The sequence below is a fragment of the Apaloderma vittatum genome, unplaced genomic scaffold (genome assembly GCF_000703405.1).
Source record: "Apaloderma vittatum isolate BGI_N311 unplaced genomic scaffold, ASM70340v1 scaffold12939, whole genome shotgun sequence".
NCBI classification, from domain to species: Eukaryota; Metazoa; Chordata; class Aves; order Trogoniformes; family Trogonidae; genus Apaloderma; species Apaloderma vittatum.
The window spans coordinates 1,286-28,911 of NW_009737009.1; the positions used below are offsets into that span (position 1 = coordinate 1,286).

The window sequence follows — 27,626 nt, forward strand, 5'->3', positions numbered from 1 at the left end:
ATGTTTGAGTCAGTCAAAATAAGAAGACAGTGCATGCTGGATTTCTACTCGCATTATGAACACCTTTGTGCTCTTCAAGGCTCTGTCCCGCTGAAAGCTGTGAAGGCTAACTTGAGTCAGGGTGCTCTTGACCTAATTGTAGATCGCATCAAAGCTGCTGATTGGGCACCGCTTCTGAATGCTATCTGGCATAATAAGACTCTGACTTCTATTGGAATAAGAAGTTTTCATCATCAGGGTCTTGGAGAATCAGGTTTGTAATTATAGCTATAAAAGATAAATATGTTGATGTATGCATGTTAGAATTTGTTGCATTAAACTTTTGTGTAATTGAATACAAAGTGAGAGAAATTGTAATACCCAAGGAATAATTTCTATTTAAGAAAAGTGACAAAAAAGCAAAGTGTGATTATGATTGCTTTTAAGTAAGTAGGAGTGGATTTTACTGATGTGTAATTTTTGTTTTTTGCTAGGTGTTGAAAGATATAAAACTTACTTTAGAAGGAGAATTCCACCAATTCGATCGAAAGACTTGACTGTGCAACTATGCAAAGCTCTCAAAGGCTGTCTTGGCATATCAGATGTACTAAAAAATTTAGAACTGCAGGGTTTGCTTCTGAGAGAGAGAGATCTAATACTTTTAACAAAGGTAGGAATGTATTAATGTACAAATAAATGGAAAATATGTTTAAAACATAGAGCAGTAGCAACTAAATTTTATACATACTTGTCACAGATAAGTACATTCCTCTTCTAAGGTATCTCTGTGTTAACCAACTCATGAGTGATTCTGCTGAGACATTTAGTATAACCTAGTTTTGCTGAACCTGTAAAAATTGTGTGATCTTCCCTTGCCTTTATTCATCAAGGCTTATTAAACAGCGCTTGGCAGTATCTCTGCTGTGTGTTTGGGATGTGTGACTTATGCTTGTGAATGAAACTGCCGTGCATGTACATGACAGAAGAAAAGTTGTGGGACACCAAAGAGATAAGAACAGGTCTCCAAGATACATTATTGTAACACTCTACAGCTCATGAGTGAGTGGCTTCTAGGGAAGGAAGTTGCTGCTCGTTGTGTATAGGCTATAGCTCCTCCTGTGCAAAGAAATGAACCAGCTTAAACTGAGCTTTAAGGTTTTGTTGTTTTGACCTTCCTCTTGAATCCTCTAGTGTTTCTTGTAGGGAGCACAGAGTTTGGAACAGATTAGATGACTAGGTCTTTTCTCCGTATTTTTGCTTTTCAAGCCAGTTAACAAACATTATTTTTATTCTGAAGGGCTTGGCCACAGCTTCATCTCTGGAGAATGTCTCTTTTGCCCACTGTCCAATTGGAGATGGAGGATTAGAAAGTAAGTTCAGAATCAAAAACATATAAATATACTCCTCTGATTTTAGTCCTTTAAGTAAGTTCTTTAGTATTTCTATTTCTGTTTTAAATTTGTATATAGTGATTAAAGTAACAATCTTCACTTTATTCTACATGACTAAATATTTAAAGACTTGAATTTCTTCACCTGATATGAGTAAGTAGACATACTGCTTTATAATTGTAGTGGTTTGACCCTGGCTGGTGGCCACGTGCCCACACAGCTGCTCTGTCACCCCCTTTCTCTGCTAGATGGGGGGGAGAAAATATGTTGAAGGGCCCAAGGTTTGAGATAAGGACAGGGGGATCACTCACATCTACCATCCTCAGCAAAACAGACTTGATTTTGGGGAAATTAGTTAAATTAGTTAAAATATTAGAGAACAAAACAGAGGAGAGTAATGAGAAATAAAAATAGATTTTTAAAAGAGTAACACCTTCCCCCCATCCCTCCCTTCCTCCCGGGCAAAACATCAATCCCACTTTACCCACCTCCTTCCCCTGAGCAGCGCAGAGGGACAGGGAATGGGGGTTGCAGTCAGTTCATGCTATGTTTCCACCACTCCTTCTTCTTCAGGGGAGGAATCCTTATTCTTCCCCTGGGCCATCGGGGAGTTCCTCTCATGGGAGACATTTGTCATACACTTTCTCCAACACGAGTCCTCTTAGGAGAGGCAGTTCTTAACAAATTACCCAAGATGAGTCTCTCCATGAGGTGCAGTCCTTCAGGGTGAAACTGCTCCAGCATGAGTCCCCCCGCAGTGTCACAGATGTCCTGTCAGCAAACCTACTCCAACGCAGCCTTTCCACGGGACTACAGCCCCTTTCAGGAATCCGCCTGCTCCGGCGTGCGGTCCTTCACGGACTGCACCTGGACATCTACACCCCATCACACTCGTGGGCTGCAGGGGGACAGTCTGCCTCACATGGTCTTCACCACAACTCAGGCGACTTTGCTCCGGTGCCTGGAGCACATCTTCCCCCTCCTTCTTCACTGACCTTGGTGTCTTCCCACATTCTCACTCCTCTGTCTCTCTGCCAGTTGTTGTGTAATGCAGTTCTTTTTTCCACGCTACTTAAATATGTTATCCCAGAGGCATTCCTATGCTGTTATCATTGACAGGCTCAGCCTTGGCCAGCGGCAGGTCCGTCTTTGGAGCTGGCTGGCATTGGCTCTATCAGACCTGGGGAAGCTTCTAGCAGCTTCTTACAGAAGCCACCCCTGCGGCACCCCCTGGCACTGAAATCCAGCCAGGCAAACCCAATGCAATAAAGATGTTTTATACTTTTATTTAAAACAAGTCATGTTATTTGTTTGAATTTAACTCTTTCTTGATTTGTTTGTGTTTACATAACTACACTGAAAAAATGTTCTACTTTGTTCAGGTAGTCTTTCCTAAACATTGCACCTGAAATATATAATCTTAGAACACTTCAAATGTATTTAAAATATAGTTTGACATGAGTTCTTTTTCAAGGCTTTTACCCATTCAAGCTGGTTCAGCTTCTTAAGATGGCAATGAAAAAGTGCATTCTGATGATCTGGCTGTGGTATATGTAAGTAACATGCATGCTTTTTTTTTCCTCAGCAATCTGTCAGAGTGTAAAGAATTCAGCTACTATCAGATATGTAAACTTCACAGGATGTAGCCTCACGTGGCGTGGGGCAGAACATGTAGTAAATGTATTAAAGGTAATTTAATCACCTTTCTTAAATCAAATGTTCATAAGAACTTAAATACATCTGTTTTCTTTTCCCTTTTACTTTCAAGTTTTAAATCCATTAAAGCACCTTGAGAGCAGCAAACGTGAGTACTGAGGTGGTGTGAATAGTCCTTCAGAAATTTGTGACTTTGTATACCAGAAGTAGATTAGTTTACCCGTGTGGGATTCAAATACAGTTTTTCCTAGTAAACTTCAGTTAAACAACAGTTCAGACTGGTGTATTTTCCTGATGAGGATTAGGGCTGTGAATGTTTTTACATCTGTTCTGGGGTGTGCTTCTTCCATTGTCACAAATTTTGAAAAACGTCTAATGTATTTGTAGGCATTGGGCAAGAGTAATTGAGTTTACAGTTTAGAAGCTACTACTTAACTATTAGTAAGTTTGTGACTAGTACAGTATTCTAATTAATAGTAACAGTGGTTTGCATGAAAGCATATAATTTTCTAGTGTGTATTTCCTATTCGAGATGTGTTGAAAATGTCTGTCTGCCAAAGGAAGGTAATGAGATGTTTTGTAGCTGTATTTAATAATTTGCATTGTAAATTGGTGATCTGAACAAACATCACTTAACTGTAATGTTTAAAATTACTTGTATTGAACTCAGAAATGGTATAACTGTTTCTTATGTCAGCACTTAAGCCATTAAATGTAAATTACAAAGATAACTTGTGATCTTGTCATCAACAGTGGCTTTGCCTTTGCATGTGGTAACAGCTTCTTTGTTTGCAAAGCACCAGGCAATGAAAAGACATAGTGAAGCTTGGGCTGAAAGCCTACGTTACAGGACACCCGACCTTGATTATATGACTGGCTTGCGGCGAGTTACTTTCAACTGCAACATGCTTGTTGGAGATAGAGGAGCAAGTGCCTTTGCAGACTGTCTAGGAGAGGACCTTTGGCTAAAAGGTATTGTGAAATATTGATTCTTAAGGTATAGTAGTGGCAGGCAGAAAACTCAAAATTGTCAGTTACAGCAAATGTAGCCGGAGGAGTAACTCACTAGTTAGTTAGGAAAGAATAATCTTTCTTTTGGAAGAAACTTCTCTTCCTATCCTGATCTGAACTAAACAGAAGCAGTTGTGTTCAGTGATTTTACTTTCTAGCTCAGTCTCTTCTAAGAGGCTGTACTTCCTGAAGTTTATAGCATGTTTTTGCAGGCAGTGTCTGCTACTGGAACAAATAACGCCTGATGTCTATGGTTACTGCCAGGGATTGGCATGCAGAAAGACTCGTGCTCCTATAGTAACTAAAGCTACTGACAAATCTTGTGTAACAAGTTGAGGGTGTTGAGGAGTAAAAGGATCACAAGGAGACTTCAGAGAGGAGAGGACAAGACAGGTGACCCAAACCTGATTAACAAAGTATTCCATTCCATATATGTCATATTCAGTATAAAGCTGAAGGATTACAGGAGTTAAGCCCTGTTATTCAGTGGCTGGCTTCTGACGAGGACTCTGTTTTTCTCCCTTTGATCCCGAGTTCCTGAATACAGTTCCTGTGTCCAGTTCCCCTCTGCTGCTGAGCCTGGGGCTTCCTTGATACTTACCTGCTCTGCAGTATCAGTGGGGATTGCTGTTGAGGGTGCAAGGAGTTTGATTTTTTTATATCGGTTTTACATATATTTGTGTATATTTAATTTTCATTATTTCCTTAGTAGTACTGTTAAGAGTTTCATTAAAGCTGTTTTAGATTTCTTTTCTAATCCACAAGTCCCTCTGCCTTTTTCGGCTATGGAGAGGGAGAGAGGTTATTAGAAAGCACCTGTCAGTCATTCAGTGGCTGGCCTAGCCGTAAACCCTGACACTTCCTTTTTTTACTTGTCAAGGTGCCTGAATACTATTGTGTGGTCTGGTATTGTCCTCTATTATTTTGGAGAAGTAATTTGTTCTATGGTTTATCTGTACAAAATGGCTAGTGTCAGGATCATAGCATTCCGTACATGGAAGTCATAGCCTTCAGCACATGAACTTAAAGAAGTCCATAGGCTTTGATGGGATGCATCTATAAGTGCTGAGGGAAATGCCTGATGTCATTTTGAGGCCACTCTCAGTAGCCTTTGAATTATCATGGTGATTGAGAGGGGTGCCTGAGGACTGGAAGATAGCAAATGTCACTCCTGTCTTCAGGAAGGCTTGGAAGAAGGACTCAGGGAACTACAGGTCAGCTGGCCTTACTTTGATCCTTGAGAAGGTGAGGATGTGCTGCCATCCAGAGGGGCCTCGACAGGTTGGAGAAATGGCAGGTGGGATCCTCATGAAGTTGAACAAAAAGGAGCGCAAAGTCCTGCACCTGGGCAGGAATAATCCCACCCACCCAAACCTGCTGAGGGCTCTGTGACTGGAAGGCGGCTTTGCAGAGAGGGTCCTGGTCAACAGCAGACTGACCATGAGCTAGCAAAGTGCCTTTCTGGCCAAGAAGGTTAACGGTGTCCTGGGCAGAGACCTGCAAGCACACTGATGGAGGTGGTTGTTCCTCTCTGCTTAGTACTGGTGAGAGCCAGACCTGGGCTCCCCTGTACAGGAGCGAGCTGGAGCTACTGGAGAGAGCCAAGTGAAGGGCCACTAAGATGATGAAGGGACCACAGCAGCTCTCATTTCAGGAAAGGCTGGGACTGTTTTGTCTGTAGAAGAGAAGCCTCAGGATTGGTCTCATCAGGGTGTACAGAGAAGGTGTACAGCCTACCTGAAGGGAGGCTGTGAAGAAGGTGGAACCAGGCTCTTTCCAGTGGTGCCTGCTGACAGGGCTAGTGAAAGTGGGCACAGGTTGAAACACCAAAAGTTCCTCCTGAACATCAGGAAACTATTTCTTACTGTGAGGGTTAACTGGACAGTAGCACAAGTTGCGCAGGGTAGCTGTAGAGTCTTCATGCTTGGAGACCTTTAAGGCCTCTTTGGGCATTGTACTGGATAGCTAGCTTTAAGTGAACCTGACTGAGCACAGAAGGTTTGGCAAGATAATATTTAGAGATCCCTTCCAATCTCAGCCTTTCTGTGATACTGTGAAAGCACGACATGAAATAAATACCAAAGCCGTGATAGTACTATTTCATGTTAGCCATGTAACTTGTTGATGTGTGCATGTAATGAACTTGTAGAAGCATTGACTTAGACATTTTAGACAGAAGTTGTGTGTTTGTACATGTGATGTTACCTTGGGCAATTGAATTAGTTAGTGCCTGAGAATACTGTGTCTGTTAGGAATTATCAAGAACATTGACTTAACTTGGATTTTTATGTTCCTTCCTTTGTGATTGCTTAGAACTTCTTAATATTGATCTATAATGCTGATCTAAATTTCTGGTTTTCTTCTCTGAAAGAATGTTCATGGTTTTATGTGTGTCACGTCCTCTTTTATCATGATTCGTGCTCGTGCGGGTGTGGATTAGTTGTATTAGATGCTGAATACAGGTTATGCCACTAATTTTTTTTAATTTTTTTTTCTTCCCGTCCTTAAACATTTTAGCACTTGATTTGCAGCAGTGCGGAATATCTAATGAAGGAGCAAGGTCATTATTAGATGCTCTTCAAACTAATACAACATTAGTAGTACTTGACGTAAGAAAAAATCCATTAATTGGTATGTATCTGTATCTGGTTTTGTCCTTGGTGATTTGTTTTTGTTGGGGTTTTTTGGTGGATTTAGTTTTGTTTGTGGGTTGTTCTTTTCAGTAACCACTTTTAAGGAAAAAAACTTGAAACAGTGTTTTACTAAGCATTTTTAAAATGAGGGAAGGGAGTAGGGTAGGTGATATGTTCTTATTCAGTTATCTGTTTGCATAAATACTTGTCTCATATGGGAAATTCTTAAGATATCTTCATTCTAGATCACGTTGTGATGAGAAACATTATTGAGAGAGTTCTTATGAATGGAAATAGTGCTAACTCAGAGGTATGTCTTAGTCATTTTGTAGTAAGTTTGGGGTTTTCTTTGTAGTTGCCATTGCATTTTTTTGTTTACGGACAACTTTATTTAGAATGAATCTAAAACAGCTATTCTAGTTAAAAACAGAAGTCTGGCATTTAAGCAGTTTAAAAAACAACAAGAAACTATGAAGGAAAAAAACTAAAACCATTAACAGCCATATTGTACTTTATTGAACATTTTATATGATTTCTTACGTCGTTTAAGATGTAACATGTAGTAGAACTAAGATATCCATTTAAGAAAAATTAAAATGGAAATATGTGTGTATACTTGGGCATTACCATAAAGCATTAAGTAAATACTGCTGCTGAACTGCTAGAAGGCTTTCTACTACATGTTTTCCTTGTTAACATGATAATAATAACTTCTTATTAAAAAGTAAGTGAAATCATAATTTAAAATTTTAAACATAACTTGTTCTGAAACCTATTTTTTGTCAATAATTTACATAGTTAAGGTTTTTTAAGTTATTCAAGTCTATCCTTTCCAATGCTAACCATTTGAGAAACCAGAGTTTAGTTAAAGTACAGTACCCCTTACTAGCTTTATCTAATAGTCCATAGAGAGTTTAAAGTAACATGCATAAACTGAGTATCTGGACAACTTATGATTAAATATACTTTTAAAATACTGAGTCTTTTTCTTTTGTAACACAGATTCAGTTCCTGAAGGAGACAGGAAGCAAACGAGTGTACTCTTGTTCTTGTTTCCACAGAGCGGCAACTGTTCCAGTTCTTGTTGTGGAACTTGTTGCTCTTTTCATCTGAAAAGGCTTAAAAGTCAGGAGCTTTGGGTCTGTGGAGTTTATCTAATGAACTGAGAAGTTTGCGTGTAGAATTACTTGAGGCTTAATACAATTTCCCACTTCAATCTCTTAAAGACTTTTTTTGAGAAATTGAGGTTGATCGTGAAGGAGTACCCTTTCTCCTTGACAGATGCAGTCAATACTTGCAAAATGTTGCAGGGATCACGTGAAAGTAGTATCTGGCTGGAGATGCTCAGGCTAATGGGAAGGTTGAACCATGAAAAGAAGCAGCTGTAGGAAATCTCCCGCATATTAAGTGATCACTCAACACATTTTCTATTTATCCAAGTAGTACAGTATCTTAATTCTTATTGGTGAAGTTAGTAATTCTTCATACCTAGTTAACAAAATGAATGAAGAAGGACTAACTTCCAGCTTGCTAACTAACTGTGCTTCTTCCACAAATAAAACTAGCCTAGGTCCTGTATTTCATAAGCACTGTGAGTAGACTGCTGTAAATAATGTTTTCTGTTTTTCATGGGAACAGTGCAGGCATCTGTTTAGCAAGGTGAATGTAAACATGTATTATTGAAATTGATACTCTTTTGAAACAACATTTACTGCTCTAAACTAGGATTTACAGTTGGTTTTGGGCTCAGTTGCAGAAGACTTTTATGAGTAAAAAAGCAGTTGATTTTCGGGTAGTATCTTGATGTGCTCTATATTGAAAGTCAGCAAGTGGGGTTTGGTTTTATTGTTGTAGGTGTTGGTGGTATGTTTTGTGGAATTTTTTTAAAATTTTTTTTGTTAAGGAGTCCAAAACTCAGGAAATAAACTAGGAAATCATCAGAGGTATTGATGAAGACAAATAGTCACTGAGGTTTATTGCAGAGGGAACCTCAAGAACTGTATCTTCATTCTGTCAAAATGCAGCTGTACAATTTAAAAAGCAATGTACAAGTTAAAACAATTTAGGAGAGTATTTGTGAGAATTCTAATGGAATATTCTAGGGGCCGGTTAGCTCAGTGGGTTGAGTGCAGTGCTGAAAACAATGACAACACCGAGGTTGTGGGTTCAATTCCCAGTCGGTCCCCATGTGTTGCCTGGTCTAGTCGAGAGGTGACGTCCCTGCCCATGACAGGGAGGTTGGATTAAATGATCTCTAAGGTCCCTTCCAACCTAGGCCATTCTATGATTCTACATTATGGACGCAATTAACATTCTAGTTCTTTCTATTTTTAACATCTTTTAACATGATACCAAAATTTCACTTGTTTACCAGACTTTCCTTTTGTTGTTTTTTTAACGGAGAATTCATTATAGACTATATTAACAAATTTAAAAAAGCAATATTTATTTCTTATACTTTACACTTATCAAACAGAATACAGTCAGTTAGCATCTGCATTGTTTCTCTTAGTCGTCTATGTAGTGCCTCCAAACCTGTGTGATTTTAAAAGGATATGCCAGTTTTTGTAGAAGAGGAAGCATAGATATCCGTCTTCGAAATAATTTAATTTAGTAGGGATATTAGTATATTGTTTTTCTTTGTTTTTTTTTTTTTTTAACCTATGAGCTGTGGATTTCATATTGATAGAAAATAAAGAATCAGTCGGACTGAATTTAACCTATATATAGACACTTCTTGAACACAGTGTGTAAGATGTGAAACTAATCTATTGCTTACTCTTAAAGTAGCCTACCTCATACCATATCTCACCTGCAGATAACTAAAGAGTTGCATGGGTGATTATCCATAGTACAGCTCCTGTTTCATCTATCTTTAGTTTCAGCTTTTTATCCTGCCAAAGGCTAACGGTTATAATTTGTATGAGTAAAACTTATTGAAGTGTTGAGTTTGTTTATATATCAGCTGCATTCTGTGCTGTCTCACCATGGCACCTGTTGTGTAAACTCAATGGCAGAGAATATATTAAGGTGCTGGTGTGTTGCTTTATAAAGAGAAGTTTGGAAGGCTTTTCAATGGCCTTGTAATAATAAGTCATCGTAACTATAAAAGGTCATATCTTGTCTGTCCCAAATAGCCTGTCACCTCTTAACTACACAACACCAGCCACAGCAGCCCTTCCATTCTGTCCTGCATAAAAACACTTGGCTTTTCAATAGCATATAGGTGCTTGCCTTTTGGGTTGGGTCTTCAAGTTTGCATGAAGAGGTGACTACTGCTGATGGATGCCTTTAAGTTTCATGGGCAGCTATAACAGAAGCAAGTTATATTATCCTAACAGCACTGTGTAGCTAGTCTAGTGGATTGTAATTGTAGATGTGATTGGGTGTAATATGTGGTAAAAGTTTACATAGATTCTGAGAGAGCCTGCATAACTTAGTGGAAAAATCCACTGAAGGTGCCTGTACAAGGAGTTGTTTTCATAGTCTCGGCTCAAGGACTTAGGCATTTTTCAACACTTTGTATGTTTGCTGTCTTTACGCTTAGGGGTTGTATGACAGCAGCAGGTATCTAGACAAGAGACAGGCTACTGGGCTAGATGAGCTTTAGGTTTAACAGAATGTAGCTGCTTTTTTATGTGTAGTAAAACAAAGATACAGTTGCTCTTAGAAGTTTACAATTGAATTTTACTCTTTATGTCTATTTTTTAGTTTAAAATGAACAGTTCATTTGTCTCGGGAGCTAGATCCAGCTGCAGATCCAGCAAAAAATTCACAAGGATTATTGAGGGTCCAAAGTTTAAAAAAAAAAACCCACAAGTTTTTCTTGCCAATGATAAACTTTGACTGAACTTCATTAGTTAGAGTTCAGTAATAGCATTTTAATCTTTCCTATGCATTGGGTAGGAATAACTTAGGTATCCTGTTCCCAGTACTCTGATGTGAGGTTTAGGTCTGAGGAAAGCCTTATCCACACTGAAAAATAACTAACAGTGTAACTTGAAAATATCTACCTGGACTGAAATAATGAAATTTTTGTTATGGAAGGGAAAACTTTAAGAATAGAGATGTTGCTGTAAGGAAGTGAAATATGAAGTACAGCAATTGACTTTGATTTACACTATGTCTTAATTTTATTTTGAAGGCTTTTTCTGTGTAAGGATGAATTTTATCATAGGTAGTGAAAATTAAATGTGGTATTATTTAAAATACTAATGTTATTAGTAATACAAAATCATGATAGGGAAGCTTTTATTACTCTGGAGAACTTTGGCCTGACACAGTAATTCCTAGCAAGCCAGTTTTCTGAGAACAAAAGGCAAAAGTCAGGGTTTCCTTTTTATAGGGTTGATGTTATTTTCTTTTTTACTATAAAAGCAGAAGTGTTTTGCACAAGAGAAAGGGAAATATTGGTTGGGATATTATATAGTGGTGCTGTGTGCGCACTTTTTGATAATGTAGCACTTAGACTAACATTGAATCTGTGTTTGAATTGGGGCTTTGTGGGATTTTTGTTTTTCCTTAGTTTCATAATTTGCTATTAAGTTTTCTGTAACTATCAGAGTTCTCCATATATCTGACAAACCCCTCTCTAATCTTAGATGAGTAGCTTGTTAAATATCGGTTACTAAAACAATTTATTTTTCTTTTTTAAAAAAAAAATCTAGTTTAAGTGGCTGATGTCTCCGTCTTCCAAGGATGCTTTGAAAACTAGGCCAAAGAAAAGAACTATTGTCCTAGGAAGTGGCCGTAAAGGAAAAGCTACTATTCGTATTGGTAACACTATCTTTATTTTCTCTGACTATAATAAATTTTATCTACAAAATAATCTTTTAATGTTTGAGCTTTAATTATTAAATATATGATGCATATGAATGTCAGTGTTTCTCAGAATACTTGTATTAAAAAAAAAATCCATTCTCAATTCAGTAATTTTTCTTCTACCATCAGTGGTTTCTGTAGGAAACTTGTTTGTAGTGCTGCTAGATACATGGCTGGAAAAATGAAGGGATATATTGACTTAAACAGGTGGAAGCGTTGCACATATTTATTCTGAGTACATCTTCTCCACAAGCTTTTACTTCTAGGAAGCTTGGTTGTAGGAAGCTGTCTAGTTTTTCTGATGTAACCTTTTTGTAGCAGACTATCCTCTGCCAGAACAAATGAAACTTCCTTTTCTTACTGATGTACAACATGTTCCAAGATCTGTACTTTTAATTTCATGTAAACCTATTCTAAATAGTATATTTAAAATAACATAGTTACAAATTTTGAAGTACTGATAGCTGCAATACACTATTTTTCAATGAATTACTAAAAATTTCACTGTAATACATTTGGCTGTCTTTCATCTTTGTTCTAGTTATCTGGAAGAAGAGAGGTAAGCATAAATCAAATTGAAGTCTTTGTACAAATAAACTGTGATGATCAAAGTGATGGAAGAAAATGCCTGACTTAAATAAAGTTGTGGTGTGTTTTGGTTTTTGTTTGCCTGTGGTTTTTTTTTGTTTATGCAGCTATGCATTTCTGTACCATTGCAAAATTAGTTGTTTCGGAGAAACAGTAACCTGAGTTCTCACTAGTTTAACTGTATTAAATACTAGGTGAACAATTTTCTGGGGTTGTTAGTTTCTGGCTTACACAGAGTGTGAGGTAGAGTGATCAGACATGCTAGCTATTTATTCTGAATCTAGTTTGAGATTCAGAGTGGTATCATGTTTTAAAAACAATGGAAGACTGGACTAGTGAACATGACTTTTCAATATTACTCCTCTTAAGTGTAGATATTGCTGGTGTTCTGTTGAAATGATCAACATGAGTACCAGCTTTAGCTTTAAATCTTTTGACAGTTAAAAAACCCAGTTTTAGCTACAAGTGTTTTGCCAGGTAGAAAACCAACGTTCTTTTCTTCACACTGAAGCCACTAGAGGGCGATTAGAGGCACATAAACAGCCTTACTGTCTACGTGGGCTGTCTGAACTCCCACTTGAGACAATGGAGTTAGGTATCTGAAATTATTACTGTGAATAAACCTCCTTAGGTGCAAAACTTTGCTTCCTTTTATGAATAACAGCGTGTCGTACATCATAGCGGTTAGGTATACGAGCTTATAATTGCAGGTAGATAAGCTGTCCACCCCTCTTCTTGAGAAGCAGACAAAAGGTTTTTGAACACTTAGCAAAATTAAACTGAAAGGTAGATTTCCTACATTCTCTTTGATTGCATAGGATGTTTTATTTTTGAACAGTAAGCTGTGAGCTTATGTATAAATAACTAGTTACTATGAATTCTCTTTTCTCCCATTCTTGCTGTTCATACAGGATTACCGTCTAAAAAGATTGTAAATTCTGGGAAGAAACCCACATCTGTGAAAGATAGTTATTCACCAAAACCACTACCACCAGGCACAAAAGGCTTCCTTCCCTGGCGGACTGCAGAACGTGCAAAGAGGTGCAGGTGAGGTTTTCGTAGTACAAGGGAAAATATTAAAACACAAAACTTGCATGATAAAGTCTTAGCTTTTATAAATACATATTTTTAAGTTACACAGAGAATTTCGTAGTGCATCCCTAATTTTTTCTGCTTACATGAATTTTGAGGATGTTACATAAATTCTATTCCAGTAAGTTTTTAAAATATACAAAAAGATATGATTTTATGGCAATAGGAGTATTCAGATGTAGCAAAAAAACCTGCAAACCCCCAACCAAGCCCGCTTTGCTTGCTTTTTCTCTTGTTACTAATGATTTATCAGATTTAACATAGCTGAAGATGCAATTTAGTTTTCTAAGCTTGTAGTATAGTCAATTTGGCACCCAGTTCAAGGGACTAGGTAATTTTTCCACCTCTTCTTTCTGCTTCATCTCCCCCAATGCCAACGTAATTATTGTGATTGTCAAAGTCCTGTGAAGTAAGATAAAATAAAAAAAAAGCAGCTGTTACACATGGAAGCTATAATGTTGTTATTATGTTTCCTTTTAAAACATTTTTTGGGTTTTGTTTTTTTTTTTTGGTAATGTATTCCTAAGACCTCGGCCTTTCAAAGAGGAGGCTTTATAAATATTTAAACAAAAAAATACTTAATGCTGTGCCATACATATTTGTATTAAACTTGTTTTTCGAAATGCTGAAGAGCAAATTCTCTTGTGACTTTAATTTGTAATTATTAACTAAGCAAGATGCCTATTGTTGATATTAAAATTAGCAACCATTAATATTGTTCTAATTCATTATTAAGTAGGAGTACTAATAGAAAAAATTATGATGTGTGCAGTGTTTGATGCTGTTGTTACTTTTGCTGCTTCACCTGTCCTAGAATCTTATGTTTGAAAATTGAAGTAACAGTGATGACACTCAGACTTATTTTTCTCAAAAGTGATGGTTTTTTTTCTAACTTTAGAGGAGGGCCAGTGGATAGTACTGAAGAATTACCAGTGAAGATTCAGGTACTTTTTCTCTCATATGATGATTTATTTAGTAGACGAATGCCTGAAAAAAAGGTAAAAGTATAGCTTACTGTGTAAAAGTTAAGACTGGAAGATACTTCTAAAGTTTCTCTCTCATAGAAGTGCACATCAATAGTTTACATTAGCATTTTACTTAAACTCCTTTGATACTTAGTTTACTCTCTGTATCACTATCTTTTGGTTTCTTAGCCTTATGAGCAAGCTGAATTGGAGTACGGGCAAAAACCTGCCAGAGACAATAAGAATAATTAACAGCATTTTTCTCTGAAAGATTCTTCACCCCTCTTCCTCACTTTCCTCATTTTGCTTTTGGACTATGCACTTGTGTTTGCACTTAGCTGTGAACTGCTGTAGTAAACATAACAGCAGGGGAGAAAACATCCTCTCTTTCTTCCTTCTTTGCATCTGATTTCCATCCCTCACCCACGCCACTCACCAGAGAAAATCTGGAAAAGTGTATGAGTGTGCACTAATGAATTAAATTGTCTCACTGAAGGGTCTGATGGTTGCTGAAGCCAGCACACTTATCTCCTGCTTTGACATAGGCTTCCCATGAGCTGCAGTCTTTCATGAAAACCTGCTGCAGTGCTGGCTGTCCGTGGGCTGCAGCTCCTTCAGTCTGTCCTTCTGCTCTGGCATGGGCCTTTCCCTGGGCTGGAGTGTGGTCATCACTTCCACCATGGAGCACCTCCTTCCTTGAGCCTGATGCTCCCTCTGCTTTCTCATTCTTTTTGTCCCCTCCTCTTCTGCCTGGCATTTTTCATCCTGTCCTAAATATGCTTTCCCAGCAGTGCCACTGTCTCAGCTGCAGGGCCCAGCTGTGCTGGGCAGTCCCTGGCATAGGGCAGCCCCAGCCGTTCCTCGCAGCAGCTGCCCCTACAGGCTCCTGCTACTAAATCCTTGCTACCTGTACCCAATGCAGGAACACGTCTGACTTTTCTTGTTAAAATATTTTTTAATGCAAATTTATTTCAAAATTGCATAGCGAGACATTGTATATGCATCATAAGGGACTCTGGAAAATGCATTTAAATTAAGCTTTTGGTACTATTTAGTCTTTGCACAGTGTAATGCTGTGAGTGGATGGCTTGTTTTTTTCTTATATAATTAGACAGGTTTTCCTGTGAAAGTGATGGTAGAAAGTGCTTGTACATCTGAAACAGAGGAAACAGAAGATTTATCCGTCATCCATGATGTTACCCATCATCCTGATTTGGCAAAGTCATTAGATAAGATTAACGTAACAAAGTATCATCAGTTACAGGTAAGAAGCATGTTCTGTGGCTTGAACTCCATAAAGGCAAATGATATTTATTAAAACATGTTTTATTCAGAATTTTACAATTAAGCTCATAACCAGTTATAAAGCAGGAAGAATAACTTTTAATTTACTGAATTATGTCACATAGTTTTCTGTTTCAAAAGATGTGTCTCAAATATGCACTGAATTTCCAGTCTGTGAACAGTTGTAATGAAGAATGTGCACGCTAGAAGCATGTTGTCAAATCAGAGCCATAATAAGGAAGAACCTGACTTGGATACACACGGCTGAAATACATGTAATTTCTCTGTTGCAGGCTTGAACCATGTCACAAATCTTTTGATCAGTGTTATTGCCTTTCTAAATGTAATTTAATGTTATTTCTAAGAGCTAAGGTGTTCTAATGAGCGTAAAAATAATTTAAAAACAGTTGAATGTGTTTTAAAGCCACATTTTATAATTGAGCTTAGTAACAAACTTTATTTTTTATTATTCCTTCTACTTCTCTGATAGTTCAGAAAAACTAGCAGTAGCAAGAAAGACTATTAATGCAAGTATCTTTTGATAGGGAAGCAAAGGAGGACAAAGGGTGTATTTCAGTGGCTTGGTAACACTGCTGAGGTAATGTAGTGCAGTTATGAAGTTACACCCTTAGGCAGAATAGCTGAGTTTTGTTTGAAGAATCTGTACTGCCTCCAAGCGAATACTACTAAAAATAAGACCTAGAGCCAGTGTGATTTTGGCAGTTGTCATAGAGAACCACACTGGGTGAATGAGCTGTTCATATATATAACTATTAGGAACATATAGCTGTCTTTATGTAAGCTAAGTAACTTGTTGCAGATCTATATGTAATAGGAGAATTAGGGTGGCTTACAGTTACTGTGGAAGGCTGTACAAATACTACCTAAATAACTACCTGCCTTTTTTTTCAGCTGACATGTACTTTTTCTTTAGGCCTGCACTTTTTCTCTCTAGAACTTTTGTTCAGGAAGATTTTCAAGGTTTTCACATCTTGCTGGGATTAAAGTTGTATAGAAAATTTCTTCTTTGTAGGTGATTTCATATTATTGTTTGTGTGCAATATGTTGACGTAGTGCTGTGCAGTGGCTTTAACACTCGCCAGGAGCATTGTGTCTGGTATCATGGATGGAATTCCATGTCACATGCATATTGTGCCAGAAACTTCTATTTGGCAAGTATGGTGCTGTCAGAAAACACTTGATATATATGTTCATGATATTTTGAGAGGGAGGAATATTACTTTCAGGACGCACTGTGGAGACAGTGCTTTGTTCTTTGGGGAAGGGTTGTTGTATCACAGAGTCATACAATGTCTTAGGTTGGAAGGGACCGTAGAGATCATCTAATCCGATCTCCCTGCCATGGGTGGGAGTGACCTTTACTATATCAGATTGTTTAAGGCCTCATCCAGACTGACCTTGAACGTCTCCAGCGAGGGGACATCCATAACCTCTGCGGGCAATCTGTTCCAGAGTCTTGTCACCCTTGTACTGAAGAATTTCTTCCTAAGATCCAATCTAAACCTGTTCTCTTTCAACTTAAATCCATTTCCCTGTGTCCTACTGCAGGACACGCTTGTAAAACGTCCCTCTCTAACCTTCCTGTAGGTTCCTTTTAGGTACTGGAAGGCAGTTATAAAGGTCCTCCTGGAGTCTTCTCTTCTCCAGGCTGAACAGTCCCAGCTCCTGCAGCCTGTCCTCGTAGCAGGGGTGCTCCATCTTTGTGGCTCTTTTCTGAACATGCTTCAACAGATCTGTCTCTCTTATGGTGGGGACACCAGAACTGGACCCAGTATTCAAGGTGGGGTCTCACAAGAGCAGAGTAAAAGGGGAGAATCACCTCTCTTGATCTGCTGGTCACACTCCTCTGGATGCATCCCAGGACAGGGTTGGCCTTCTGGGTTATGTGAGTGCGCTGCCGGCTGATGTTGAGCTTCTCATTTGCTGGTGGATGCCAAGCTCTGGACTCTCTTGAGTGAAGAGATGCCATCCAGAGGGACCTTGACAGGCTTGAGAAATGGACCAGTGCAAACTGCATGAGGTTTAGCAAGTCAAAGCACAGGGTCCTGCACCTGGGTCAGGCCAGTCCCAGGCACCCCTATATACTGAGGGCTGACAGTCTGGAAAGCAGCGTTGTAGAAAAGGATCTGAGAGTCCTGGTGGACACGGAGTTGAACATGAGCCAGCAGTATGCCCTTGTGGCAGAGAAGGTGAATGTCATCTTGGGCTGCATTAGGAGGAATGTTACTAGCTGGTTGAAGGGAGCTGATCCCTCCCCCGTATTCAGTGTTGCTGATGCCATACCTACAGTAAGTACCATGTCAAGTTCTGGGCTTCCCAGTACAAAAGAGACATGGCTGTGCTGGAGAGATACCAACAAAGAGCCAAAAGGATGGTTAAGGGAATGGAGCATCTCTCTACCAAGGAAAGCCTAGAGAAGAGTAGGCTCAGGGGAGTCTTAATCTATATAAATATCTGAAGGGAAGGTGCAAAGAGGATGGAGCCAGGCTCATTCCAGTGGCAGAACAAGAGGCAATGTGCACAAACTCAAATGCAGGAGGATCACTCTGATCATCAGGAGACTCTTTCCACTGTGAGAGTGACTGAGCACTGGTACAGGTTGCCCAGGAAGGTTGTGAAGTCCCCTTAGAGATACTACAAAGACATTTAGATGCAGTACTGGGCAGCTTTATTTAGGTGGTCCTGCTCAGGGAGTTGGACCAGATGGCCCTTCAGAGGTCCCTTCCGACCTCAACCATTCTCTCATATTTTTCCAGGTTAGTTTTCAGCCATCTTAATGACTCACATTGTCTTATGTGACTGGGTGCATTCCAGAACAAACACAGTAAGTGGCAGAAGTCTATGGCTCCTGATGTGAGACGGAAAGTGAAGAACCCTTTTAATCTGTTAATTTGGCTTAGCTACTGTCATTAAATATTTCTTACTGCTGAGCTGCTTGAGTGGGGAGCTGACTGGAGTAACTGATCTAGCTGAAAGCTGATTCCGTTTACTTGGCTGTTGCAGGCCTTGGCACAGCCTTTCAGCAAAGTGGGACAACGAGCGGTGCTACAGCAGTGATTGGATTACAGAGTTGGAATAGACAGTGAGAGATGGGAAGTCCATAAATTGCCAGTGTGCCAAAAGAGCTCTCCAAACATCCATTGATGTGACTAAATGACCAGACTTCCACTTTAGTGTGCAAGTCTTTGAGAACTTCTCTGCATCCTTCTGCTCAAAAAAAGGACTTTAAGCATACTGTTTAATGAAACAGTATTAGTTGTGATTTGATTATTTAAAAAAATTCCTTGGCTAAAGAAAAGCTTAGTTTCCACTTAAAAGTTAGAACAGATAAATGTTCTTTCCTTCCACTAGAGAGAATGTGAAATGTCAGAATTGCTTTTTTTAATGAAGAATGCAGTTGAGGAAACTCACAGATTTTCAAATTTTAACTAGGGATATAAATGGTGGACTTCACCCTTAATATAGTTAAAAGGGTAACTACACTTTAATACTATGTGAATTATATAGAAGTAGAGATTATACTGTAACTATTCTTTAAAAATAAGAACAACAATGTAATCAAATAGCAACATGGCTAATTAATTACTAAAGTTTTTTATATTTTTAGTTTTTAAACTTCTGGTTTTTACCTCTGTCTAATATTGAGTAGCCATACTGAGTACAGTAATTCTGAGGCTTATGTATGAATTCGCTATTCATCTTCATCTTAAAGGGTGTCTGTCTGTTGCAAGTGCATTACTAGAAGGCTCAGTCTTGTAGCTTAGATGTACATTTAGCACTTTGTATTTTAATATTTTTTCCTCTGCACAAAGACTAGAGGATTGTGTAAGCCAGTGAATACTCAAAGACAAAGAATAAAGCATACATATACTTGTAATTTAATGATGATAAATATGTTTGCAGGGGTGCAAGGCATCTTCTGTTAAATGTAGGGTTCTGATACTGCTCATGAAGAGATGAAGCTGCAGTATTTGTCAATTTTTTAACGAATTCAGCCCATAACTGTCAAATATTGTGTGCATCTACACTATGACAAATCAAGTTTAAACAAAACTACAAAACCTTCAAAATTCAGTTTAAAATAATCTTGATAGGTTAACTGTTTTCTATGCTTTTGCCCACTGAAAATCTAAACAAGCAATTTCATGGAGAAGGTCAGTGCTGTCACCTTTAGATTTGTCTAAAATTATCCACCACAAGAATACTATGGAGCTAATGTTTCCAAAGTAGAATTGCTTGCCAAAAAAGCCCTACACCCTAAGAACTTTAAAATACATATATATATGTGTGTATGCACACTATGAATGGAGCTGTAAGAATTCTTCAAGCCTGTGGTATCTGTGACTGTTCTTCAAAGCTAGGTTACAGTATTCAAGCTTACATGTCAAGTTGTGAACGTAGCACATTATGGGGTCACTACTTTCTGTGCTGTGGTGCTGTATCTATAAGAGAGTTTCTAGCTCCTGTTATTGCCACACGTTCTGAGGGAGACTGCAGTAAGATTGTGGTATTTGTTGAGGATTCTCCTTAGAGATTCCACTTCCCCCTACAGCCTTCGACTCATGGAGGTCCGTTTCTTACATCATGGCAGTTACATTGTTAAATCTCTTCCAAAATACTGTCGTTGAAGTGGGATTTTCCTGTACCTGCTGACCTCTAAGAGTCTTTCTCATGTGATCAGGTCATAAAGATACGACTAGCTTTCTAGTTCCAAGGTTAGCTTGGTTGATGCTAGTCTAGGGATCCTAAGAGTGGACAGCATTGACAGACCCATAATCTTCACTCTGGGTAGCTGACACTGCAAGGGCTGTATCTAGAACATTTTAGAACTTGCAACTTGGAATCAGATGCAAAAGTCCTTTGCATCCTACAAGTCCTGTGAAGACCTCTTTGCGTTTGTAGAATGGTTATTTTTACAACACATTCTACTGTGTACTCTGTTGATTGCTTCTATGAAGTGCAGCTGTATGCTCTTGAATAAGCTTTTGATATTAAACAAAGGATTTAATTGCTGTTAGAACTGATTGATGAGGTGTGTATGAAAAGCAGAGCACTATCTTACATATATGTGCCTGCATACAAGGCTTATAAAGAGGCTTTGTATACTCTTAATTCAGATTTGTTACTCTCTGAAAAATAGAGCAGCCTCATGGTTGAAGTTTTCACCTTTGGAACCAGAAGACTGTCTTAAGGCGTGCAAGAACAAAAATTCCGTCCACTTCAAATGCTGTAATTAAAGATGTTAATGCTCTGCTATGATGATATGAGGAAACTGTATTCTCAAATCATGACCACTGTTCACTGAAACTGAGAGATTCACTACTTAGAAGTTGAAATACAAATGTAGGCATCTCCTGAATAACACTAGAATATATTTGTTAGATGTTTGGATCTGTTTTTGTTGTTATTAATTCAACACTAAGAAGCTTAAAAGCATTGAAACAGCCCGGGATTGTAAAAAACTTTTTTTTCTACTGAAGAACTAAAACCAGTTAGGAAGAGTACAGTTCTTACAGTTCAGAATTTTGTATTCCTACTGCGGTACTAAGGAATAAAATCCCGGATGAAGAATACATTCTGAAAATCCAGGTATGGCTGCTAAGGATTTTTTTTTTTTTAGAGCTCAGGTCGAGCTTTTGATGGGTTAGACATATTTAGTTAAAAATGAGCTTTGAAAGAGTGAGGCGGAGGAAGAGGGAGAAGAATATACATTTTTGATTGTAATGTCAGGCACTAGACACATGTGCTAGTCTCATGTTACCTATTGCTATATTGCAAATCTGTTAAGTGGATCACACTTACTTCCACTTTCCTGTGCTATTTTTTTGTATCCTAGAGTTAGGTACTAGCAGACCTCAGTCATATATTCTTGTAGAAGATCTGTTATTTCTTGGAATGCCATGTCCTGTTTAATTGGACATGTTGAGTGTAATATTGCATGTTGATATGACATTTGTATAATATTGTGTAATATTGCATTTTGAGATAAATTTTGTAATATTTTATCTGTGTTATGATAGTTGGACCTGGAAGAATGCATGGAAAAATTAAAGGAAGAACAAAGAGCTAGAGTAAAGGCTGAGGAACAGATAGTGGAGGTAATGGTACTTAACTGCTAATCATGCTTACTTTTAAAGGAGGCACCAATCAAACTATCCACTGCTTAATTAGGAGTAGTTATCAATGACCTCTAATGTGGTAGTTTGCAGAGTTTCTGTTCAAAGTCATGGATCATTTACTAGCCTAAGGGCAGTGATGAAATCTGCATTTAGTAACGTGTTTGTTTTCCTGAGCCTATTCCAGAGCCTTGAACTCTGTCAAGCTACTTTTTCAATGTGTTCTATTCATTTGGTCTATTACTTATCATTAGGGACATCCTGATGTTTGTTTTTCTTGAGACAGTGATTAAATCTTTTTCCAATTTGCAGCGGATGGATAGTTCTTTGAGGTCTCCAGCTTCTTTATCATGACTTACACTGAAAAGCTGTTTGTTGCAAATGTTGTTTACTCTGGCTTATTCTGTCTCTTTGATTTTTAAGTAATTTTTTTTACAGGCAATAAAAATGTCAGATGCTTTTCTGCGTGGTATCTTGGCCATAGTGATCAGTTGTTGCAAGTTTTGCCTTCTGACAGAACCAAACTAACAGCTTGTCACAGTTAAATTGTGAGGCCTATTTCCTCTCTATCCATTATTGCTGACCTTAAAAGAGTCCTTTTGCATCAAAAAACAGAATTTGTTGTAATAAAGTTGAGTGTAAGATTGTATAAACAAATGGATTTTGTTCTTAGATGTGATCTGGAGTGGAACGAAACTCGTTTTTACCCTTTGGAACTTGAACAATGGTACCCCACTTGACAGGGAGCAGATGTCTGCAAAGGACTCTGCACTCTGCAAGGTTCATTGTAGTCCTCCTATGCAGCCACCCCGTCCTCGTGTAATGTCAAGTGCACCAGTGGGCTCTGCTATATATCTGTTGTTTGAATACTGAAATGGTTTTTAGGCTAAATATGTACTGCTTGGGCCTAGTACCTTATCTCAGGAGAGGGGATAAACTAAGTAGCGGTAATCTCTAAAACTGTTCGTTTTGATGGTGGTTTGAGAGATACGATGCACTACACAGATCTGGGGTTTTTTTTGGTCCTTCTTTCATGTGAGGTGACATAAGGAGTCCCTGTGGTAGCAGGAACTTCATAGCTGTAATCTTATATGAGTGAATATATGTGAGTGAATGTTTCCCTCAAACACAAACTCGTGTATACCGTATCGTTATCGTTCAACTTTCTGTTTGTCATTGATTTGATTAATGTTCAATGTGGAGAAAAATAGGATCATCTTTAAACTTTCAATTTTGTGATGCGCAGTGTGGTGGGATGATAGATACAGTGGTATGCTTTACCTTTGATGTGAAGGGGTGAATATATGGAAGGCATTGGCCTTCATTATAATTTTTTACTAGAAAAATAATTCTTTGTTGTTAATGTGTTGTATAATACGTAGAAAATAAACGTTATATGAAAGCTAATTTTTTTGCTTGCACTTGCTCTGCAACATTCTGTACCTAAAGAAAACAGTGCTGAGCCAGCAATTCTGAGTGCCTGTGCAATTCTGCTATAGTAGCACAGAACTGCAGCTGTGGATAAACAAACCTGCAGAGAGCTCAATATAACAGTGCCCTGAATATTTCTGGTACAGGAAGCTCTATATAAGTTACAGCAGTTGCTTTGCATCTTTCGCTCTGTGATACTATTCTACAGGCTTGCAAAGGTGGGGTTGTTTATTTTGTAGGTGTTTTTTTTACTAAAAAGCATAGAAATTACGTTACCTTTTTCCTTTTTTTTTTTTCTCCATAGCTGGAAACTGAAAATGCAAGATTAAGAAATCTGAATATTTCCCTATCTGAGACTCTTCGTGCGCAGTCAGTAACCAACATGATTTTGGAAGATGAAGGTGTTCTAGGCAGCATTGAGAACTCTTTCCAGAAGTTTCATGCTTTTTTAGACCTCCTTAAAGATGCTGGGTAGGTTTTCATTTGACATAAGTCTTATGTTTCGGCTGAGATCACTTTCCAAAATTATCCTTCCAATGAGGTATGCTGTCTTCTTCCCACCACATCTCTAGAACTGTGTTTGCAAAGAGTAAGGGAAGGAAAATTAACTATATACTTACTGTTTAGTATTTTTTCCATGACAAAATCATGATGTAGGCACTTTCTGTCTTTCCATCATACCTGAGAGGTCATGGCAGTCTGGTAAAGTGCCCACTGACTGGAAAAGGGAAAACATCACCCTCATTTTCAAAAAGGAAAAGAAAGAAGACCAAGGCACCTACAGGCCAGTTGATCTCACCTCTGCGCCTGGCAAGATCATGGAGCAGATCCTTCTGAAGGCTCTGCTGAGACATCTGGAAAATGTGGAGGTGATTGGTTGTGACCAACATGGCTTCCCCAAGGGAAAATCCTGCCTGACAAATCTGGTGGCCTCTTATGATCAAGTAACAGAATCAGTTGACAAGGGAAGAGCAACTGATGTCATCTGCCTGGGCTTGTGCAAGGCCTTTGATGCTGTCCCACATGACGTGCTGGTCTCCAAGTTGGCAAGATGTGGATTGGATGGATGGAACACTCAGTGGATAAGGAACTGGCTGGAAGATCGCACTCAAAGAGTTGCGGTCAATGGCTCAAGGTCCAAGTGGAGACCAGTGACAAGTGGTGTCCCTCCGGGATCGATACTGGGACCAGTGCTATTTAACATCTTTGTCAGCGATATGGACAGTGACATCAAGTGCACCCTCAGCAAGTTTGCCAATGACACAAAGTTGTGTGGTGCAGTCGACACCGGAAGGAAGGGATGCCATCCAGAGGCATCTTGACAGGCTTGAGAGGTGGGCCCTCATGAAGTTTAACAAGGCCAAGTGTAAGGTCCTGCACCTGGGTTGAGGCAATCCCAAGCACAGATGTAGGCTGGGCAATGCATGGATTGAGAGCAGCCCTGGGGAGAAGGATTTGGGTGTGTTGGTGGACAATAAGATCAACATGAGCCAACAGTGTGTACTTGCAGCCCAGAAAGTCAACCGTGTCCTGGGATGCATCAAGAGATGTGTGACCAGGAGGTCGAGGGAGGTGATTCTGTCCCTCTGCTCTGCCCTTGTGAGACCCCACCTGAAATACGGCACCCAGCTCTGGAGCCCCCAACACGAGAAAGACATGGAGCTGTTGGAGCGAGTCCAGAGGAGGGCTACCAGGATGGTCAGAAGACTGGAGCACCTCTCCTACAAGGACAGGCTGAGAGGGTTAGGCTTGTTCACCCTGGAAAAGAGAAGGCTCCGGGGAGAGCTTATAGCAGCCTTCCCGTACCTGAAAGGGGCCTACAAGAAGTCTGGGCAGGGACTTTTTACAAGGGCCTGTAGTGACAGGATGGGGTAATGGGTGGAAGCTGAAGGAGTCTAGGTTTAGACTAGATATAAGGAAGATCTTTACCCTGAGGATGGTGAGGTACTGGAACAAGTTGCCCAGGGAGGTTGTGGATGCTCCATCCCTGGAAGTGTTCAAGGCCAGGTTGGATGAAGCATTGTGATCTAGCAGATGCCCCTGCCATGGCAGAAGGGTTGGAACTAGATGATTGTTGAGAGCCATTCCAACGCAAATCATCCTATGATTGTGTGATTCTATAAATTGACCTGTCTTTAGAAAAGGCTTTCAGGAAGCCAATTCCAAAAGAGAAGAAAGCTTCTCTTAAAGCATGTTTCCTAAATTTTACTGCATCACCTGTGGCTTTCCACATTCCCATGATACAAAAGGCTCAAAATGCACTTCAGTGTGCTTCAAAAAGTGTCCTGTTGCCTCAGACCCCCTTTTACTAACTGAAGTACAAAAATCTGGATGGATGAATCTGACCTCTGAACTTAAATTCCAGGTATTATTACTTGAAATATTTTCAAGAGTATTGATTGAAGTTTATCTTAAGGCTCTAGCACTCGCCGTTTCTCAGGATGACTCACTTCTCAGAGAATTTCAGCTTAAGTTCTCAAACCAGTTTTGTAAAGCTTATGTAGCCAGGCATGGCAATCCTGTCCAGGAGGATGAAGGAATGATATTAAGATAAATTGTAATCTATCCTGCATATTTAGAGAAAACCACCTAAGATTTTATTTGACGTCCCTGCCTCCTGCTTCGGTCCACCTCACTGTAATAATGTAACAATATAAAGTTCACCCTTGAAACTGCATTCTAATTTTGTGCCAATCAATTGGTACGAGTTGCTGTTACTTGAAGAATGAATTACAAGCTTTGGAGGAAGGGAAAAATGCTTTTTCACTACACAAAAAATAATTTTTTCAGATGGGTCCTGTGTCTATTCATTATAATAAGGAGCTGCTCTGAAATATACAGAATCCCTGTCACAAAAATGCTCCTCTCAGTAAGCTTCAACTGTTGGCTGCATCTTCTCACTTCTTTTTGAGGCTTAAAACACTTAAGTGGTTTGGCCAACTTGTAAACTGGCAGGTGAAACAACATGACTATTTGTGAAGTGTGCAGTTCGCTTTGGATTTGCCTGTTATAGATTATACTGGTTTGAGAGATTTTTACCCATCCTCTGGTTCGGTGGTAGAGTTTTTAAACTTTGTTCTGCCTGACAGGGAATCTATTTACCAGTGTCCTGCTCTGAGATCAATGTTAACTGGAAAAACTTCATTCTTAGTCACATAACACTGAATGAAGACTGATAGTTTTGAACCTGCAGGCTAATTTATGCAAAAGTAGGAAAATACTGTTAGCTACTTGTTTGCACATTTATTAAGCTATTCTGGGCTTCTCCAAAAAAAACCCTGAAAAAATATCTTCAAAGCTGCAAACAGATTCTGTTTCTCCTGGTTTTGAATGATTGAGTCTTTCACGGGCTAACAATTTTTTTGTGTAATTTTCTGTTAAACTTTTATTTTACAGACTTGGACAACTTGCTGTGTTAGCTAAAATAGACCAGTCAGATTTTGGTCTTTTGGGGCATCCACAAATGAATTCTACTCTCAGTAAGCCTGGTAACATGCTAAAGGAAAAGTCTTTTGAAGAAGAAAGACAGGAACATGCCCAGAATAGCAAAGTAAGTCTGTAGAGGGAATGCTAGTGGCAATGTACTTGATGCTCTTTAAAGTACTTTTTGACTTAAAGTAGTGATTACCAAATGATCCATGAAGTCATTATTACAATCTTTTGCTGTAGCTGTATTTATACAGATCATAATTCAAGGATTAACATACGCTTTTTAAGTGGTTACCATTTGGAACACAAAACGGAGCGTTTTGTAATTTAGGAAAGAAATTGTTGGTAGTAGTTATGTTGTTTCTTATTTTGTCTTCCCCGTTAAGCGTTCTAAATTCTTCAAGAACAGCATGAGCTTCTAAAACACAAGGGGCAATCCCTGTTACTGGTACAGGCTAAGGGATGATGAAGGGATTGAGAGAAGCCCTGTGGAGAAGAGCCTGGGGGTATTGGTAGATGAAAAGCAGGACATGACCTGGCAGGGTGACTGCTATTATATCTGAATCTTTCTTATGTTATGTAAAGACTTCATTTTGCTTTGCGGGTTTTAGTATGTGTCAGTTGCAGTACTGGATTTTTTTTCTGTAGTTGCATCAGTAACTTCATTAGAATCTCTTATTTCAGAATCGAGCTGGAGGTGTTGAAGTTTCTCTTCCTGGCACATTTCAGTCGCAGATGATTGTGAATAATGCCTTCTCTGCTCTTAGAGAAATACAAGACCTTCAGACTGCTGGGCAGCAGTACCAGCCGGGCTCATGGAAGGAAAATGAAGCTCAAACAATTAACCAAAATAAAGAGGATAAGCCTCGAAATAGTACTCCAGCATTCTCTGAGAGGAGAGTCAAACAAAATGAACAAGTGAAAGGACATCATTCAGCAAGGCAGTTGGTTACCAGTCCGCATTCATTTTCTGATTCCAGTGTACATATTAGAAGTAATGGGAGCAGAATATCCAGTGGTGTTTCTGATGAAAGAAGTAAAAATTGTTCCTCAAAGAAATACATATGTAGACCAAATGAAATGGCAATTCCAAATGATGGAACAAGAGGAGACCAAAGTAGGCTGCATATGGTAAACCGCTCTGGAACGGATACTGTAGGATCTGTCTTGGAAATACAAGAAAGTATCCAAAGTGTTACTAGCATTTGA

The 27,626-nt window shown here is 38.9% G+C and overlaps 1 protein-coding gene across 1 annotated transcript; it reads left to right on the forward strand.

Moving 5' to 3' along the window:
* On the forward strand, positions 1-27,626 carry CEP78 (centrosomal protein 78kDa). Its single transcript, XM_009877191.1, has 15 exons — positions 1-253; positions 474-649; positions 1,277-1,349; positions 2,956-3,059; positions 3,824-3,998; positions 6,555-6,668; positions 6,916-6,980; positions 11,338-11,446; positions 12,991-13,126; positions 14,070-14,115; positions 15,248-15,400; positions 21,462-21,539; positions 23,293-23,459; positions 26,385-26,538; positions 27,102-27,626. The coding sequence occupies exons 1-15, from the start codon at positions 1-3 to the stop codon at positions 27,624-27,626; spliced, it is 2,328 nt and encodes a 775-aa protein (XP_009875493.1).

What these genes read in the sequence shown, in the direction of transcription:
- CEP78 (XM_009877191.1), top strand. Translation starts at nt 1, where the DNA reads ATGTTTGAGTCAGTCAAAATAAGAAGACAGTGCATGCTGGATTTCTAC. An exon ending in TCAGGGTCTTGGAGAATCAG is followed by an intron (nt 254 to 473) that starts GTTTGTAATTAT and finishes GTTTTTTGCTAG; the next exon opens with GTGTTGAAAGATATAAAACT. An exon ending in GAAATAGTGCTAACTCAGAG is followed by an intron (nt 6,981 to 11,337) that starts GTATGTCTTAGT and finishes AAAAAAATCTAG; the next exon opens with TTTAAGTGGCTGATGTCTCC.